The sequence below is a fragment of the Andrena cerasifolii genome, chromosome 6 (genome assembly GCF_050908995.1).
Source record: "Andrena cerasifolii isolate SP2316 chromosome 6, iyAndCera1_principal, whole genome shotgun sequence".
In the NCBI taxonomy this organism is placed as follows: Eukaryota; Metazoa; Arthropoda; class Insecta; order Hymenoptera; family Andrenidae; genus Andrena; species Andrena cerasifolii.
The window spans coordinates 8,637,203-8,655,674 of record NC_135123.1 but is presented as its reverse complement, the minus strand read 5'-3'; the positions used below and the strand labels follow the sequence as shown (position 1 = coordinate 8,655,674).

Genomic DNA, 18,472 nt, shown 5'->3' with positions numbered 1-18,472 from the left:
GCATTCTCCTTCGAGAACGTCTTAGTTTTTCCCACGGCGTCCGAGTGACAATAAAAATAAAACGCCGTTACATTTTTATTGTCTCGGGTAACACGCCGCGCAGGTGGCACCCAAACAGCGAAACCTCCTCCGCGAGGCGTTTTATATTTCGCGGCAAACGGGAGAAAGAAAACGCGGCGGGTACGAGGGGGCGGAGTCGGGGGAGCATTGTAGAAACAGTGCTCGATGCAACCGAAGCGTCTGGTAATGAAAACCGAAAGAAAGGGAGGCGTTAATCGCGAGAAAAGAAAGTCCGACGGTGCTCGAGTAGGAAGACGGAATCGTAAGAACGCCGGGAAGGTAACGGGGCGGGGAATAAAAAAGCGTGTGCCATACTTTTACGAGTCTTCCCTACTTTCGCGAGTAATGTGCGAGGCATATGGTACTGTGACGGCTGTTACCCCTTTACGGCCTTCGCTGCCCTTTTCTAACTCGCCACCCTCGGTATTCCCGCCACGCGTCCCGAAATCACCAGCTGCTAAAAACGTGCATGCGGGACGAGAATGCCCGCGCCTTGAGCGTCGATGCCATCACCCCCCCCTCCGGATGATACGCCTATATTAAACAAGTGCTCGAGTTCGAGGCGTTCCGTCGATATTGGCATCCAGTATCGAGAGCTAAATGCGAACGCCCGATGATGCCCAAGTGCAGGCAGTTAGCATAATTCGATGTGCAGTCTGCGGCGCACGAGTATTTCGGATTCGTTTTAAAGCGTGACAACGATGACCGGACGAGTTGCTAACTTCTCTTGAACGGGGGAGGTTCCAAACGCGGGACTGATTGAAAATTTGTGCGCGGTATTTTATTTGTAAGAAAGTTGTGGAAATGTTTTTTTTTTATTATCCTACTTTTACCAGAAAAGATAGATAGCCGAGGTAAATACTCTTATTAAGGAAACGCGGAATACATTTTTACTTTTAATAAACACTTTGGTTCAATAAAGCGAACGAACTTTTCCACTGACCGAATAAATAAGGTGTTGTGAATATTTTAAACTACTGTGAAGTTTCTTCTTACTGCTTTCCCCTTAGGGGAAGAACCGGGTTGTGTGTGCGTGCACATATCGAAGGTTAGGGAAGCATTGACTTTGAACTCGATTATTTCATAAACTTTTTTGTAGCGTACCTCGTGTCTTCAATATATTGTTGTACATGTTGCGCGCTGTGTGCAACATTTGGACCAAAAGAGTGGCGCGAATCTCGTGCATTTCCGTTAAGGGGTAACGATATATTAATTAATATATTAAAATTTATGCATGCTTTTCTATTTATTTTCTATTGTATAGTCTCTTAAGACATTGTACTAAACGTAGGTAATACAAATTTTCTGTGAAAACTGTAAATTATTCCTGAAAAAAATTCTTAAAAATGGCTTACTTTTTCAGCCGTCAGAATGGTGTTCCCCCTTAAGTGACACGGTCAAAGTTTCATAAATGGAACATTCATTGGCCGACCTAATTTAGTACCGATGATAATTTTGCTAGAAGTCTAAATTCGATAAAAGTTCAGAGCATGTGTCATCCTCGTGGACCAAAATCTCTTCACTTTCGTGAAGCCCAGTAGACGATCGACCCGGTAGCGATATCGCCAGAGCGTTTTCCACGCAACCCTCTATCAAGAGGAAACACGTTCCGGTGATATTCTGGAAGTACGGTACAACGCATCCTTCCCTCATGCAGCGTTTGTACCATTGAAGCGCCTCCTTCTTCGAAGCTCTTTGCTTGAGTAGTTCGTCGAGTTTGATCGATCTTTGTGGCGCCTTCACACTCGATACCTTCGACTGCCTTTCCAAGCCGCTTCTGTACGTTGCAACGTCAATCGCCTGTTTGATACCCAGCGCCAGGTCTTGCAGAATGTCCTCCAAATATCCGTAAGCTATCTCCTCTTTCTCCTGCCTGCCTTCTTCTCCGTTTGTGGCGATGGACGGTCCAACGGCACTGCCAACTAACTGGTTACGATTGAAAATGTGTATTGGAATGTGACATCGGTGGCATTTATGTGGTAGATTTGAAGAAAAAAAATTCTCTGGGAAAATGTTCTACGTGCCAATGGTAATACTCTAGTCTCTACCGGAAAATGTTCTACGTGCCAATGGTAATACTCTAGTCTATCTTATTTCAATAAATATTCGGTCGTGTTTGTGCGCTACTAAAAGTCCGTGACTTTTTAATATTTTGATAAAAATCCTGAATTTTTACCGACTATATCAGAGGTGTAGCACGAAATGGCACATGTTTTATACATCCTGCATTTCTTTTAAGTCGATCTGAACATCCGTTCATTCGTAACTAGCCGAAAACCAAGAGAAAGAAAGATTCGAGAAAAATGCGTTTAAAATTTCTGGGCAAAGGCGATTCTATAAGTTACCGCTTCACCTTTTTAGCTGCCAAATCAACAATTTGGCGAATTTTAATATAAACCAAGCGGCATTTTCTTCAGAAAAGATAGTACTTTCGGAAAATGCAATACAAAATCGATTTTTCGACTGCCTAGTCCCCTTAAGCATATTCAGCAATTAAAACAAATTAATTTCCGTAAATAATATAAACTCACGGAAGATTTTTCTCTGTCCTGAAAATTTTGATTTTTAGTACTTACAGTGTTTTCTGCAAGGACTCTTCAATTATATGAAACGCACAGGGCGCAGTAATTAACATCGACTCCGAATTAAATGCATACTGATGCAAAGTTATACACATTTTCAAATCACCGAGTCACCTTTGAACAATCTAATTTGCATTTTTTATTAATCATATGATGATGGCGTTGCAATAAATTAGATTGAATAGAGGAAAGCTTTTTCGCCGCGGGGTAGGGGGCGTTATTTGACTGAATAATTTAACCGATACAAACGGTGATAACTTTGCATAATATGCAAAAGAAAGGCGGTAGCTGGCCGAATAATTTAATTGGAACATCTGGCAGTAGCTTCATAAAAAGGACATTAATTCACTAACGGACATCCAATAGCGTCCGAGTGCTCTTTGGATATCGATCACTGCGTTTCCACCTGGTTCCTTGAAACTGCATAGGATACGAATTTTCAATAATTTGGGCACGGGACACTCCATGGCACCGGTGAAAGGTAGATCGTGGGTATTGTTCCGAATTCCATCGCCGTTTTTGCCGAACGGGAATGGCCAATCGTATGGGATCGAGTAAGTGCTACGGATTAAGTCTCTTCTGTCAAAATTCGTTGGCTTCAATTTTCTTACCTAGCATTAATAAAGTAAAAATAAGAGGACAGGTAGTGGAAGGTACAGAAAATCTTAAAAAAATCTATCAATTTCCTTATTCTTATGATGAAATCGTATGATACTTTCAATTACGTCGAAACATTGCTGAGAATATTCCCAGCACCCCGTGAGCAATGAAATAAAAGAATAACAAGAAACACAAACTGTTCTCGATGATCACTGTCAGGATAAATATTATCTCAATCTTTACATCGAGCAAGTTAATCCCAATGCAGAGGACTTCGAATCTCTATCGTATTCCCCGGTCTCCCCCATTGGCCAACTCGCCCCCTTGAATTAAGAAAGCAGACTCTGTACAATTCCCTTCGCGTACCATCGATTTTCTTCGTCGGTGGCTCAAGTTCAAAGGCTACTTTGTTAAAGTAAGCAGTCGCGGAAAGACGAGAGGAAGCAAACGATAGCGGGGCTGGCTGGCCCGATTATCTAACCCGTAATGATAGCAGATCCTTTGATCGTGACTTAGGTTTCACCGTCTCAAATGTAATCAGACGGCGAAGTTCTGGACTGCGCGAAGTTGGATACAAGATCACGCTCGTCTCGTTATCGAAGACCGCCGCGAGCTCCGCCTTCTGCCTGGCAGATCGATGATGGTACTCGTTGGCCGTCAGATCTCGATTCACCGAAAATATTCTGCATCCCCTGCTTCTGGTCTGGTGGCAAAGTCTCTCGTGGTCGCAACCCTGTTTATGCTCGTGATTTTCGTTCCCCTCTGACTCGCCCCACCGTGACTCCTCCCGACTATCTTCCTCATTGCTTGATTCCTCAACGTCCGCTCCCGAGGTGGATTTCCAACAGCCAGGCGGCTGCCTTCCGCGGCTATAACGCGTCGTACCGTCGTCCTTGATTTCCAAGATATTTCCGAAGACGTCGCTGGTGCTGAATATGACGGCTGGCGACTCGAACGGGAAAAAGTTGTAGGTGGACGTTGACTGGTTACCGCAAATCGCGCAGGCGTTGCCCTTCAATGACAGGCCGTCTTCTTCGATCTAATGAGAAGCCATTCACTTTGAAATGCTGACGTGTTCGACGCCTGTGTTCGTTTAAACACTTCCCGCAGTTATACATTCAATTTGTTCACGCGACGTTAACAGTTTGGTAAGTTGGCCCCTACGTCAATAAGAAGTTACATTGACACCATCTGGATCTATTCAAACCAGCAACTCCACATGTATTCAATATATTTACGGCTGAATATTATGCATTATCAGCGACTCGCTAAATGCAGTGAAGGTAACACAAAACATGTCAACCACTAATACAATAATGACTTACTTTTGGTAAGTTTGAGATATTTCTTAGGTGTCTCTTTTAGGGTGTGATTCTACAGGTGAAGATAAGGCGAAAGTCAAGAATGACGAAATTGGGTTTCAAGCTTCGTCTCCGAGTTATTCATTACTGAAAATACACGTACGAAGCGTCTGACGCGAAGGATTTAGACTACTGCCGGCGCGCAGTGGTGTCAAGTTAGACAGGTCAGACATAGCGAGAGAAGTACATACCACATTCTAAAAGTATACAGCCTGTATAGTTAATACAATTTCTCCCTTTTTTACTGCGATAGTGTATTTTCCATTTTATAGGTTTCCAGTCATAAAGCTTGTTATTTAAAAGTTCAACAAATATTTTTCAATTTAACTCACTGTAAGTCCATTACAATGTTATCGAATTATTGCACTTTTCTCTACCAATTATCTAATGATTCTAAGCTACCTAGAAAGCCCAAGTGCTCTTATGCATGATCCTGAATGATATTTGAATCTAATTGATTACAGATTAACTAAGTTAGGACCCGATCGCTCTGCTTTGACCAAGTGATAAGCCCGATTGCTTTTATGACTAATGTGGGGTCTGATTGATTCTGATTCTGTTCGCACTGATATAGGAACTTAATTGCTTCTGACTTTAACTCAATAACTTTAACTCACTTAGCAAACTAATTGTAAGAAACTTGCCGCATCTTACATCGCTAATTACTGAATGGTTGCTTTCGAGTTCTTTGCTCGGCACGTAAGTGCCCGAAAAGTTTCATAAATACTGTTAAATTTGTATTTGAAAAACTCTAGAGTTCATGACACGTCTGATGACTATTGGAACCGAGAGAAGCGACATTTGTAGGTTACTTATTATGAATCCTACTCCTTCCCACAAATGTGCTTTACTTCTGATTGCAAACTGAAACACTCACTGAAAAATACCAACGCGCAAAATTTCGCGATCACGGCATGAACCTTGCCAGCTGTTAATAGCAGAGGCGGGCAAAATTATTATTTTAATAAAATTTCGAATAAAGAATGAAAGTTACAAAAATTATTCGTCATGTGGCGAATAAAGTTAATTTTTTTTATGCGTCGCAAGTTTCAACTTGAGCGTCGGAAAAAATTTCCATTTTTAACTTTAACGTTAACCTTATTCGACGTCGATTAATTTTATGGAGCGCGTTCGAGCCGCCGAGACTAATAAAGTTAAAGTTGAAGTTGAAGTTGAAGTTGAATTTAAAAAAATTATTCGACGCTGAAGTTGAAATGCTTGGCGAATAAAAAAATTAACTCTTTTTATCTGTTATTTAAATAATTTTTTATTTACTTAATGCCCACCTCTGGTTAATACTAAAGGGAGTTCCATACGTTCTTGTATGAACAACTAACGACGACTGTTTAACCGAACGTTTCATCTCCAAAACGTAATATTAATTAAAATTTCTTACAAAGATCCACGAAATCACAACTTCACGTTACGTCCCAATATTTGAAACGTTGGGATACCCCGGTATTGGGTGCTCGCTTTCCACCGAATCTCATCTCGCGGGGTTCGATTACCTTTAGATTAACTCCGCCCGCCATCGAAACTTTGTAATGACCTCTTCTCGATATGCTGACTCGAAGATCGTCGAGCATAGATAGAGTGAAGCTAACTGCTGACTGATCGTAGAACACTGTGGCGTACTTCTTGTGCTCCATGCAACATGTCAACAGGATAGAGACAAAGCCCTCGTCGATCGATATACCAGGCGTTTCGTTTTCGTATTCCCCGCTCGATCGCGAGGAAGCCTCTTTTAGGAGTTTAAAGCTCGAAAACGATGCACCGTCATACCCCTCGTCTTCTCCTTTTGTCCAAGCGGCTGTAAAGTATCGCAGAATTTCTTCTTCGGTCCACTCACACATCACTGGCTCCTCTTCTATCGTGTAACCGGTCGTGATGCGTGTTCCGTCTAAAATGCACGAGAGATTGTTCAATTACACTGGTCCTTAGAAACCTTGTTAATGCAGGAGAAAAATCTTAAGACATCACACTGAAAATACAAGAAAATCGTTCGTGTTCTTTGTACGAGGAATTTTAGAACCGAGAAAAGAGAAGAAAAATTCAGGGAAGCGAGCGAAGCTATTTTGAGTTGTTTAGTAACGCTGCGGGAATAAAATATGAACGATAGGGTGTTAAAATGTATAATCGAGGGAAACGCCACCACGTAAGATTGTAGTAACAAGTATAAATTCGAATCTAATGCGAAAGTTGCAATTAGTCGCACAGGTAGGAGAATCTCTAACTTCTTAATCGACTTTTTTGAGTCGCGATCCCTTTTTATAATACTCAAATAACCTGCGACCTCCTCCCCTCCGTATAGGGTAAGGTAAATTTAATAAGCTAATGAAAACACATTAAAAAAAAGGAATTACAGAATATAATTCTAACATAATAATTAAAATAAATAAGTGCTAAAAATCGCTAACTAAAAATAACAGTGGCGACCCGCAGAAAACACTTCGCGATCCACAGTTGGGAATCACTTATATAGCCCGCATTAGATAAGAAATAGAAGATAATCGTTCGAAATGTATTTTTTTTATGCGAAATGAAGATTTAACGGGTCGAAGCATGGAAGAATAAGACAAATAGGTACTCTCCCCCTCGATTCCTTTTCATGAGATGTAAAAAGAGCCGTTTAACTTTATATGCTTTTCTCATAGTTCGAAACGAATGTACATTACAAGCGGCTACGTAACTACTTTTCGGGAACTTGCTCAACCTGTTCAACGAGTAATGAATTTAAAAGCGTCGAAGCTCCCGCGGTTACATTAAAATCGACGTTATCGAAAGTGGAGCGAACTCATTCGAAGGTGGAACTTTCTTTGCATGAGAAAACGCGTATTACCATCGAGGAACGAATCAGCGTTACATGGCTGACAATAGGCATAAAAAGAAGTTCGCTGATCGGGGCGCAACGTACAATGCTTGCGACAAATTGCAAACTTCGCCGCGCAAAGGCGCCATACATTACAAACGAAAAGAATCTCATTAGGATGACTAAAATCGTCGAGTTCGCCCTGGCGCGAGTTTCTCAACTGTTTGTAGGAACTGTTGCAGCGAGCACACAAAACACGGCCGAGATGAGGAAAGTTCGGATGAAAGTTTATGAACTTGGCCCCCCCCCCACCCCCCACCCAGCATATGTTACATGAAAACGGTTCACGTGGTGCGGGTGCGAATCGTTGCATAATTTTATCCGGTCGCGGAAAATAAATATTTACCGCCCCGAGACTTGATAATAGCGAAACGCGGGCAAAATGTTTGATAAAAATGCGAGAGCACGTTAAAGGGATTCTCTGGGATTAATATTGCACTGCTGCGGATGCTTTGCCTGTTAATAAATATGGTGCGCGGTGAAAATAGCAATGCAACTGTGAAAGCCAAATTTTTCGAAAAAACAGATAGTCGAAATTATGTTTTTGGAAATTAATTGGCTCGCTGATTTGCCTACAGTATTGCCTGTGTAATAAACAATGGTAATAATTCTACGTGATAAAATAAGACGAGAATCTAGAGTATTAAAACTGCCGTAGGGGCTTCGCATTTTAATTACCGACGCGTATTTGAAAATTCGGGTCAGTAATGTCTGAAACACGGCAATTTGGCGATCAGCGGCGCGTTGCATAGGTTGGTTGTATCTGCAGACACGTGATACGGCAAAAACACATATATCATAGTATTTGTGCAGACCATTAATCTTGTTGTTGTATTGGAAAATGGTTGAAAATTCTGCTCACGCAGTCCGGCACAGAGTCTTGTTTGGCGAGCCCAAGAGACAACAGGAGAAACAGGAATTTATTTTAATTTTTTAATCTTCTCAATTCTTGCACAAATGTTTCTGTTCGTTTGTAAACCATTTGCGTTCTTCTTCGCGGATTTGATTTTTAATAATTTACCTGTATTAATATCTTTGAGGTGACTCCTAACTGTAAATCAAAGGACATCATGTCCTCTATTTTGGAAGCTAAGGTAGTTCACCGCAATAACCAATACAAATGTAATTTTTGGGCCTATTTAAAGCATTTTAAAAATTTCCTGCATCATCTGAGTCTGACCACCGTCAATGTAGACGAATGCTGGCGCGTAAGTCGAAATAGTGAGTAGCATACAGGCACGTTAGACAAATTGTATATCTCGAAGACTCTTCGAAATGAAGTATTTCGAAAATTAAACTCTCTTAGACAGAAAAATTATTTTACACTTTCAATTCGTTTGTACACAGAGAATTAATCCTTCCCTGTCTGTGTCGCGAATTACACCCCACCCTGTGTGCTAATTATTGCAATGGGTAAGAAGAAATGCTTGCTGAACCTACCAGGGAAACTGACGATCAATTCTCCGTTAGAATTCAGCAACATGTCGGTGCCGTCGGCGCGACGCGTGAATTTCTCGTTGACCTCGTAGTCAGACGCTGTCCTCACGAGTAATCGATGATGTTCACCCACGACCAAGTCGTCGACCACCTCGTACCGTCGGCCCTCGTGATTCAGCACTGTGTATCGTGACACTTTGACTGTGGTGTCCGTCATGAAGGAAGTGCTTTCATGTGCCTGGTGAGAAGATATGCTGCATCAAATCGGCTAAAAAGAGTACGTCCCTCCAATTGTATCGTGGTGCAGAGTTGGGCATTAACTGAATGAAAAATTATTTAAATAACGGATCGAATAAAAGTTACTTTTAGTTTAGATTATTCTATAAGTAAAGATAAAGCTAAAGCCGAAGCTGAATCTAAAGCTGAAGCTAATGGTAAAGGTAAAGGTAAACTTGAAGTCAAAGTTAAAGTTAACCCAGGTTAACTTTATTTGATACATGAATATTTTTTTTTTAACTTTTATTCTTTATTCGAAATTTTTATTTAAATAAATAAAATACATTTTTGAATACAGATTTACTTTTGTAAAATGCAGCAGAAACATCGTGAATTGAACTGTACATAATACGGAGGATTTGGTAGGCATTTTGGAATATTAGAATTTTTCATTTATTTAACGACGGCTGTAACGTATACACTACCGTTCATAAGTATTAGAACACCTACGATGCGCGGAATAAAAATTGTGAAAACGTTGGGAATTTATTGAAGAGCTTACTTCACGCGGTATTTTAATTTAAAAGCAGAAACTCATTTCAGTGAAAAGTATTGAATCTGTACCAAATATCACATTTTGTGGATAAACAGCAGATATCCTTTTATAAGCAGCAGTGTGTATCAATGATAGAAACGAATAAAATAATACAAACAAAATATTTGTTTAAAATAGACTTTGATATTTGTCGTTGATTACCGTATGCATCGAACGTATGCAAAGATTGGAATATCAGAAATATTTAAAAAATTCTACATAAAAATATTTTCAACAACAGTAATCGTTGCTTTTTAAAGTTACGCATACATTTCTATCGATTTTATCGAAATTAATTGTGTTTCTTATCTGCAGTGAGCTTTTCAAGAGAAATTTCAATAAACAGTAGTGCAAGACGAGAGGAACGTTGCGTTTTAATGTCTAAGGCGATGTTTAAGTGGATCTCTAGTGTACGTATTGAATGTCAACGACCAAATGTGAAGGCACTGAGCGATATCAAAGGCCCGAGTTTTTTTCTCATTGAATTAAATCATTCTGGTATCTCAGTCAAAACGAAATTTAACGGTTACTTGATTCACCGTAGTCGGATCCTGCTGTGCGAGCGTACGACCCTCCTCGACCACTCCAGGCAATTGCGACTTCAAGAAACTCGCCGGTTTCTTTTTACCTTTAGATTGAGGCTTCGAAACTGCGACTGGTCTATTGCCTTTGAAAGCGGGACAGACAGGAACGTTTAACAATTTCGCTTTAATTTACAAATAATTTTGGGGTTCCATTTATGCAGAGGGTATTTTCGCACACAAGAATAACGTCCCATCTGCATTTTGTGTCCAAAGACAGCTTAAATTCCTCTTTGCATGTACAGTAAGTCAGGGCCGGGCACCCCGCGGCCCGTTCTCCGACTTGCCTACTCTGCTGGGCCGCAGGAGAACGACCCCCACCATACTCCTTCAACTCCTACTGTGTACGCCGTACCTATACATGACCGCACTCGTAGGAGTAAAAGGAAGGGACATGGAGTGGCGGCTAACCTGCTGATGGTGGGGGAACCGGCTGACTGGTAGTGGGGACTGTGCGGCCCGCGGCGGCGCACAAGTTGCTCAGCCCTGCGGTAAATCCTTGTTATGGGTCCGTTTGTTTCTACTACGCGTTTAAAGCTCGGCGACTATCCCCACCATCTCTTGGAATCCTTCGGACGAGAGTGGGGGAACCCAGGAACGAGCGAGAGGCTCTTTCGCTTCCTCTCGCTCGCTCTTGCGTTTTCTCACTCGCGCCTTTCGCCGCGCGAAATACAGTGGTTTGAATATAGGAAAAAAGTAATTTCTCGAATGTTAAGTACACAGAATTTTTGCAATACAATTCCACAGTAGGATAGTTCAAGCACCAGAACAAACAATAATTCTCTGTAAATACCATTACAAGCTCGTACCTTGTGCATTATGGGCTCCTTTAGCAGACTCTTCACTTTTGTTAAGTTGAAGATCCTCAAAAGCTATGCACGTCACTATGTCTCCATTAGGGCGGAGAACGATAACCTTTCCGTCGGCGAGATACTTCAATACGGTCCCGTTCCTCAAGAATTTCCGACACACTTCGCGGTTCCTGTTGACTTTGTACCTCTTCGAAATGTACGATTGATGAATATAAAACGGACCCTCCAGCCCGTCGTCATAGATCGGTTCGATCCGTAATCCCGATGGCCACGAAGCTCTAAAATCAACACTTGGGGCCCAAACGACCCCTGAAGAAGCAACAATTTCGTAGCTCTCTGAATTTTAGAGATCTTAGCCCACAGCACGCTCAATTTTACAAACTCCACATTTATAAACGCGCCGCTACTACCCGCTGTCGGGGAACAAGGCTGTTTGCCGCGTGAATCTCGATGTAAACTCGAATATACACCCCAATAAAGTCCGGGAAGAATGAGACGAATAAATTTATCAGTTCTGTCGGAGGGAACCAGGATTTTCGTTTCGTTTCGAGGTGTTGTAAATCTGATCGTGCAGTATGGTCGGAGGAGCACTCGAAACTCTTGGGAGGCTGGGAAACCTTACGCTGTGGTTCCGGCAGTTTCTGGAAGCCAACGATGATTCCCGTTTTGCTCGTTAAATGGAACACCTCGTTCGCTTCACGACTGCCAATAGTGCCAATCCGAGGGAACAGTCGTAAACTGTTGTCGCGAATGGTAACCGTGATGCGTAAATCCTTATTCCTGTAAAGCCAATCGTCCATCTCCGCCCTCACCAGAGTGCCATCGGCCGAGAGGAAGGTTTTCACACGATTGGTTACTTGCACGCGAAGTCTGCCGAGGTCGTAGCCAACGAACTCATAAGTCGCCTGCTTTTCAGCGCCATAATCAGGCAAGCTTTTTTTCAAGGTCGCCGAGGAGTCCTCGTCTACGTCCGACTTCTTCCCCTTGCTGATCCTGCCCGTCTGTTGCCCCTTTTTCTTCTGTTCTCCTTTCTCCTTTCTCCCCTTTTTTGCAGTCTTTCCTCCCTTCGCCCTACCCTTCTTTGAATCCTGTGTTGTCTCTTCGACAGCGGAGCGAGACTGCGCGTCTGACGGTAAGAAAGAGATTGGAAGTTCTGTCTTGCTTGAATTGGCCTGGCTGTAAGCTAATTTTTTTGCTCGCCGGTTGTCAGTATCTTTCAGTGGGTGTATCTATTGATTTTGCAGTGTCGCCTTACCGTTTAAGTGAACACTGTTTCTATTTCACGAACTGCTGGATATAAGGGACAGGTGAGAAGATGCAAATCCACGATGAGACAAAAATATCGTGTCTCGCATGAGACTTTAATCTCATGAGACAATTATTTCGTTATTTTATTATTTTTTAATTATTTTGTCATTGGTTTCACTAGACTCTCATGAGACAAGTTTCATGATATATTTCCATTATTTATTTGTTGCTGAAATGTTTGCCTCGTGATAAAAAAGTCATCGTACATTCGCACCTGTATGTTTGTAGCAAATAGGGATATTATTTATGAATACGGAAAATAAGTTTATACAGAAGTAGAGTTGGACGTACCAGCGGTAGCATTTTTTTAGCACGATTGGTAACTTATTTACAATGGGAAATTGCATTAAAATTCTACACTAAATTATTAGCATTGGCACGTAGAACATTTTCCGATTAAAATTTTGTTCTTTAATTTTGGCACTTACTGTGTTCTCTACAAGAGCTCTTCAATTAATGCCGTTACCGCACTATCAATACTACGCTACTAAAAATGGGAACATGTGCTGAGATGTGTGAGAGAACGAGGGGGAGGAACGTACAGAAATCTGAGAAATATTGGATGCCAGAGAGACAGGTGAGGAATGGATGGAGAAATTGGATAGGAGGCAGAGGGGCGGGGGAGGTACACGCATGGGGTAGTGCGAGGAAAGTTAGGATAGACATAAGCGAATAAATAATAGAATAGCGAAGAAATATTAAATGATGTAAGTAGGGCAAGTAGGTAAGGAAGAAATAGATAGAAGAATAGTAGATACGTACATAGGGTAGAGTAGCCGAATATGACATTTCTTAAAAACATCAAAACTAAGAACACTTTTATTAAAATTCGATATACGTCCGATAATCGCCGGAAATTTAAATTTTGATTTTATTAAAGAAAAATTTTATTTTTAGGCTTTTCTTTTGTGAAAATAGTCACATTTATCTGGATTAGCCAGGCATAATTAGCTGAAGTACAGCTGAAGTATTTCGTGACCACAGAGTTTACAGTTCGAAAGGTTCTAGGCGACAGACAAACACACAAATATAAGATATTTTCAGTACAGTACAATACAGCACTGCTTCCATATTATTTAATGTTATCGCGCACCTATTGTTCGCGCTAAATATAAAAGAAATCCTATTTACAACATATAGCAAGTATTTGGATGGAACAGTAATTGGAGACTTTACTCTTACCCGTTCCCGAGTCCCCTTTTCGTTTAAGAGAAACGCCGCTTTCCGCAAGATCCCTAGCCTTCAAAGATCCAGGCAGGATGAAGTCCTCGTCGCGAAATAGCATCGCCTCCTCGTATACTTCCTCGGCCCTCTTCATCAATCTTCCTATCGACTTGGTCGTCTGCAATCTGTACAGTTCCTCCTCCCGTCGTATCCAATCCCCTTCCTCAGCCACCACGTATCCGCAGAAATCACGAAGGCAAACTGGCGTCCGAATGGCAGACATTCTTTCTTCCTCGTGCACACCATTAACTCTCCACTCGTTACCGAAGTATAGTAACACGGAGTCTGTGGGCTCGAAATACAGAGCCTCGAAACGGTCGAACGAAAGGAGACACTCGTGAACCAGCTGTAAGAAAACTTCATTCGATAAGAGCTCCACGTCCTCGAATTCCTCGAGATTTGGCTCAGCTTTGTATCTTGCTCCGAAGACGTTCGCTTTCAAATAGCCAGGGACTAGCAGCTCACGGGGATCTATCAAATCGAACAACGGAGAATATTCGGCGAGTTTCCGTGCCATTTTGCCATAGTCGATGTTGCCATCGCTGTGGAAATGGATCTCCGGCCTGTCTCTAGAATTTAAACTGTGAACTGATCTCGCATGCTTCACTGACAGCGGCGAACTACGCACGTTCGTTGCGTCTCCTACAATGTTCTCGCTTCTGCTTTCTGCGCTCTCGCGTGGACGCTGAGACGGTCCGAATATCATTCTGTCGAACATTAGAAGGTGCAAGTAGTGCCTGATTTCTTCGTTGCTTATTCTGACGTTGAAATAGTGCCGAGCTTCATCGATGTGACGAGAGTATCCTTCGAGCTTTCTCTGGGAGATTTCATGCACCGAATGCAGACCCATGATATTCGGATGCCAAAAGATAGGCAGGATGCTGGCGATCAAGTTGGATGTACTTGACACTCCGAGGTTTGCACGGTTATCGAGAACACGAATGGTTTCGTTCAGTGTATCTCCGTGAAGAATTAATTCAATAGCAGCTACGTTCTCATCGGTCCTGATAACGTCATTCTCTTCCTTGAGGTTGTATACGACGTTGAGACTGTTTACCTCTTGCTCAACGATTGAAGCAACCGACTGGATCGTAACTGTAGGTTCCGTTTCCGTGTTTGCGCTCGCCTCCTGAAAATTGTAAACGTTGCATGCAACGAATAAATCTTGAAATACGTTCAATGAACGCAAACAGAAACGTTGGTGCGCTAACAAGGGGAAGGCACGGGCGCGGAAATCGCTTTTGGAACGACAGTATACGGGAGTCGTGGTACTCATGCAGTATAAAAATACCGTTTAGGCTTTTTCCCAGGCCTTCGCTTTCGGGATATTTTGATTTACAGTTTATAACGCATCTAGTAATTCAGTTACATAGCACCTACACCCAAGAAGGTTCCGTGGCTATAACGGTAGCGTGACAACTTGTCACGCGGCAGGCTCGGGTTTTAAAGTCCCCCAACTGCGTGCATTTTTAGCAATTTTTGCCGTGGAAATATATTTATAATATGTACGAAAAATATTTCTACGGCAAAAATTGCTAAAAAAATGCACTTAGTTGGGGGACTTAAAAACCCGAGTCGGCTGTGTGACCAGCTGTCATCTGGATCACTAGGTATAAACTTTAAATCAAAACATCCCCAAAAACCGTCAATGTTTTGGCGTTGGCGTGAAGTATAACCCTGTTTAACGCGTTAATATAAATGGCATGGACTAACTATATGCAAAGCGTTAGCCTAATAGGTGACCCAAACCTTGTGCGCTCCCATTGTTACTCTCATTTTAATCTGGGTCTAATCCTTGTTAGAGAAGTTTCAGGTCAAATTCTATACGAGACCGAAACTCCGTCCGTTTAGTTAGCCGTATTTTGGAATCGCTGTACCAACGAAATAATGAATTCATCATACTCTATCTTCCGTAATTATTGATTTGTCATAGCCATTCGTTATACCATGGTACTATCAACGTCCATGTGACATGTTTTTCACCTTCCTGATCCTGCACCCCCATTCTTCAGGGGATGTTCATCCCCCGAAGCATTGGCACATATTGATGAATCACTTTGCCAGCTATGTTTATTCCAACCGCAAAGGTATACGAATGTGCTCCTTACCACTCTGACATCTTGCACATCACCACCCGCATCTCCTGCGTCTCTACGCATCTCCTTCGCAGTTTTGCCATCGTTAGCTTCAACTTGCATCAGCAACGCATGCAATATCAGCGGTACGGAAACGCGTTCAAGAGGAATAGCATCTAACAGAGCCTCGTATACGTCCAAGTCCAGCGTCCCCTGACCATCACCAACGATACGATCCTCCACCTTCATGCTCTTCAAATAATTGGTATGCTGTCGATGAAGGTCGTACAGGTCGTACACGAAGTAGGACACCCTGTCGTACATGTCCTTCTTCAGAAGTTCGTATGCGGCGTCATCGGAAGCCTCAGGTAGCTTCGGGGGGCAAAAAGTAGGGAACGCAACGTCGCAAAGGACTGGATACTCTTCAGGATTCATCGATCGTTGGTGGATCGTCGTCCAGAATTTAAACAGGTGAAGCTTGCGACTGCTGTAGCGTTCGAAGAACTGCAGCTTTTGTATTACTTGAGATTCTCTTAGAGTCTCGTGCTCCGCAATGCATCGCAATTTTTCCCGCGGCCTTTTAATCCGAATTATAAATGACAATGGCGTGTTAATGTTTATTAAGTGTTCTGGAAGATCTGGATGGTGAAAGCCAGTGAGAATCACGTAGAAATTGGGCCCGTTCTGAGGCGCGTCGTCGACGTATATCGCGTCTCGCCACTCCTCGTTGCGTTTTCGCAGTTTTGTGTTCGCTTTGCTGTTAAATTTTTCTGCACTGAAATTTTTCGATCCTGGGATTCCTGTGAAATGGACGACAATCAGGAGATTGATAAGAAACTATATTAGGAAGAATATTTAATTAACCATTCGCCTCGTGCATGTTTTACTTCAGTTTCACTTCAGGTATCAGGAAATGCACGCGTTATTTTATTTCAGTCGAGCTCAAAGTTCGAAGCAAGAAAAATACATTTTTAATTTTGTTTCATTCCCGAAGGAGGGCGAATAATGATGCATGTAGATAGAAATCGGTTATTCAGAGCTTAAATTTTATTTTTTATATACATTTAAGTGTGAGTGAATTATTTCACTTGAACAATGACTGATAGCTGTTATGAGAGAATGTACAAGAAATAGATAAACAAATATCCTCGTGGCTTTTCAGAAGTACGTTGAAAAACTGATCAGCAAATAAGATTTCAAAATGAACCGTGACTAAATACAATGGTACTAAAGGGACTTTGATGAGCAAATTCTTATCTTTAATTGCAATTAAAATCACTCAAACTCTCTCTAAAATAGTACAGGTTGCATTATCACCTGCAAGCGCTACCAAAATCAATGTAGATGAACTTCAAATTAAAAATTGATAATTAAAATTACTGGAGCAACCATAAATTTCAATTTCCTCATTTTCAAATTCAATAATATAATTAAATCGAAATTCAATTAAATATAATTCAGTCACCCCTCTCGCTCTACTGTTACTGTACCCTAAGTACGATTTTCATACCAACATCAAGTGGCAATCGTTATTATTTCCCATACAGTTAAGTGAATACTTAATAAACACATGACAAGTTACGCGTGGCAAATCAGTGGGAACGTTATCGCCATACCCGCGTGTACAGACACGAACCCCAATCAGCAATGGTTTGCATAATCCGATACTCTTCGTCAATTTCACGTTCCAAGTCGGCTAGCCTTTTCACTATACCGATGCTTTCTTCCTTGGCTCGGTATATCAAATATTTGATGACCCGAGCCATAAGCCAGGCCGGCAACGCGCCGTTCTCGTTCAGAACCTTACTTGCATAATGACACACGCCCTGGATCGTCGGGCACTTGTCTAGGCTCTCCTTCGACAACGTTTTCACAGCGACCAGCGCTTTCTGACAGCTGAGAGAGTAAATAGCATTTCGCCTGCCCTCTTCAGCGCCGTCGTTGAAGAGGGACACACACTCCGAATGCTCGGTAATCGTTTCAACCATCATGGTCACGATACACCACCAGTTGTCATCGTTGATCGAGAGAGCCTCTATTTCTGAACGCCAAGAATCTTCGGCAACTGGCTTTCTGCCTTTGGTGGACACTTTAGACCTCGGTGACTTCTTTTTCCTCTCCATCGTAGGTAATTCTCCACGTACTAACCTTACACTCGTGTATCGTTTTTACGCAATGGACAAATGACAATTCAAAGTGAAATTTCTTTGTTTCGTGTAACTCTTGCGTAGGTATTTATAAAGAAAACTCAATCTTGAACAATGCTTGGAATGTGTCAAAGAAATAATTCGTAAATGACGAGAATTAATAATGAGTCGCTTGGATTAGTTATTTGAGGGAAGGTCGGTAGAAGTTGGTATATAGAAAACCATTAAGGGTATCCGCCAGTCAAAAAAATCGAAATTTTTTTTGTTGCATATTTTCATTCAACAACGTCCCAAAAAGGCCTATTTAAAAATTTGGATCGAAATTCCTAACGGCACAGATTTTATAGGCAGTTCAGCTGGATCAACAGTGTGACGGTCTTAAAAATAGTTATTTTTTGAAGATGGATTGTAACGCAGGTATAATAGACAGAAATGTGATTTTTCTTTTAATTAATAATACATTTATTGATCTAAAAAAAGAATCGATTTTGGTTTTAATGGAATAAACGTATGGAAAATAGGACAAGTCCCCGTCACTATAGTCTATAGACGAACGCGCTCGGCGTCAAACTTTAAGTGCGTTTTTCTCGAAACAATTTGTCACG

The 18,472-nt window shown here is 41.7% G+C and overlaps 1 protein-coding gene across 1 annotated transcript; it reads right to left on the bottom strand.

Moving 5' to 3' along the window:
* Window positions 1-3,636: 3,636 nt before the first annotated feature.
* Window positions 3,637-17,843, bottom strand: LOC143370068 (uncharacterized). Its single transcript, XM_076814683.1, has 9 exons — window positions 17,357-17,843; window positions 15,754-16,520; window positions 13,604-14,774; window positions 11,582-12,239; window positions 11,111-11,391; window positions 10,251-10,387; window positions 8,913-9,147; window positions 6,112-6,503; window positions 3,637-4,281 (listed from the first exon to the last, which is right to left on the bottom strand). Exons 1-9 carry the CDS (start codon window positions 17,841-17,843, stop codon window positions 3,715-3,717), a joined length of 4,695 nt encoding a protein of 1,564 aa, XP_076670798.1. The 3' UTR covers window positions 3,637-3,714.
* Window positions 17,844-18,472: the final 629 nt, after the last annotated feature.

What these genes read in the sequence shown, in the direction of transcription:
- LOC143370068 (XM_076814683.1), bottom strand. Translation starts at nt 17,843, where the DNA reads ATGGAGAGGAAAAAGAAGTCACCGAGGTCTAAAGTGTCCACCAAAGGC. An exon ending in GCAAACCATTGCTGATTGGG is followed by an intron (nt 16,521 to 17,356) that starts GTTCGTGTCTGT and finishes TCCATTTCACAG; the next exon opens with GAATCCCAGGATCGAAAAAT. An exon ending in AAAAGGGGACTCGGGAACGG is followed by an intron (nt 12,240 to 13,603) that starts GTAAGAGTAAAG and finishes TCTTACCGTCAG; the next exon opens with ACGCGCAGTCTCGCTCCGCT.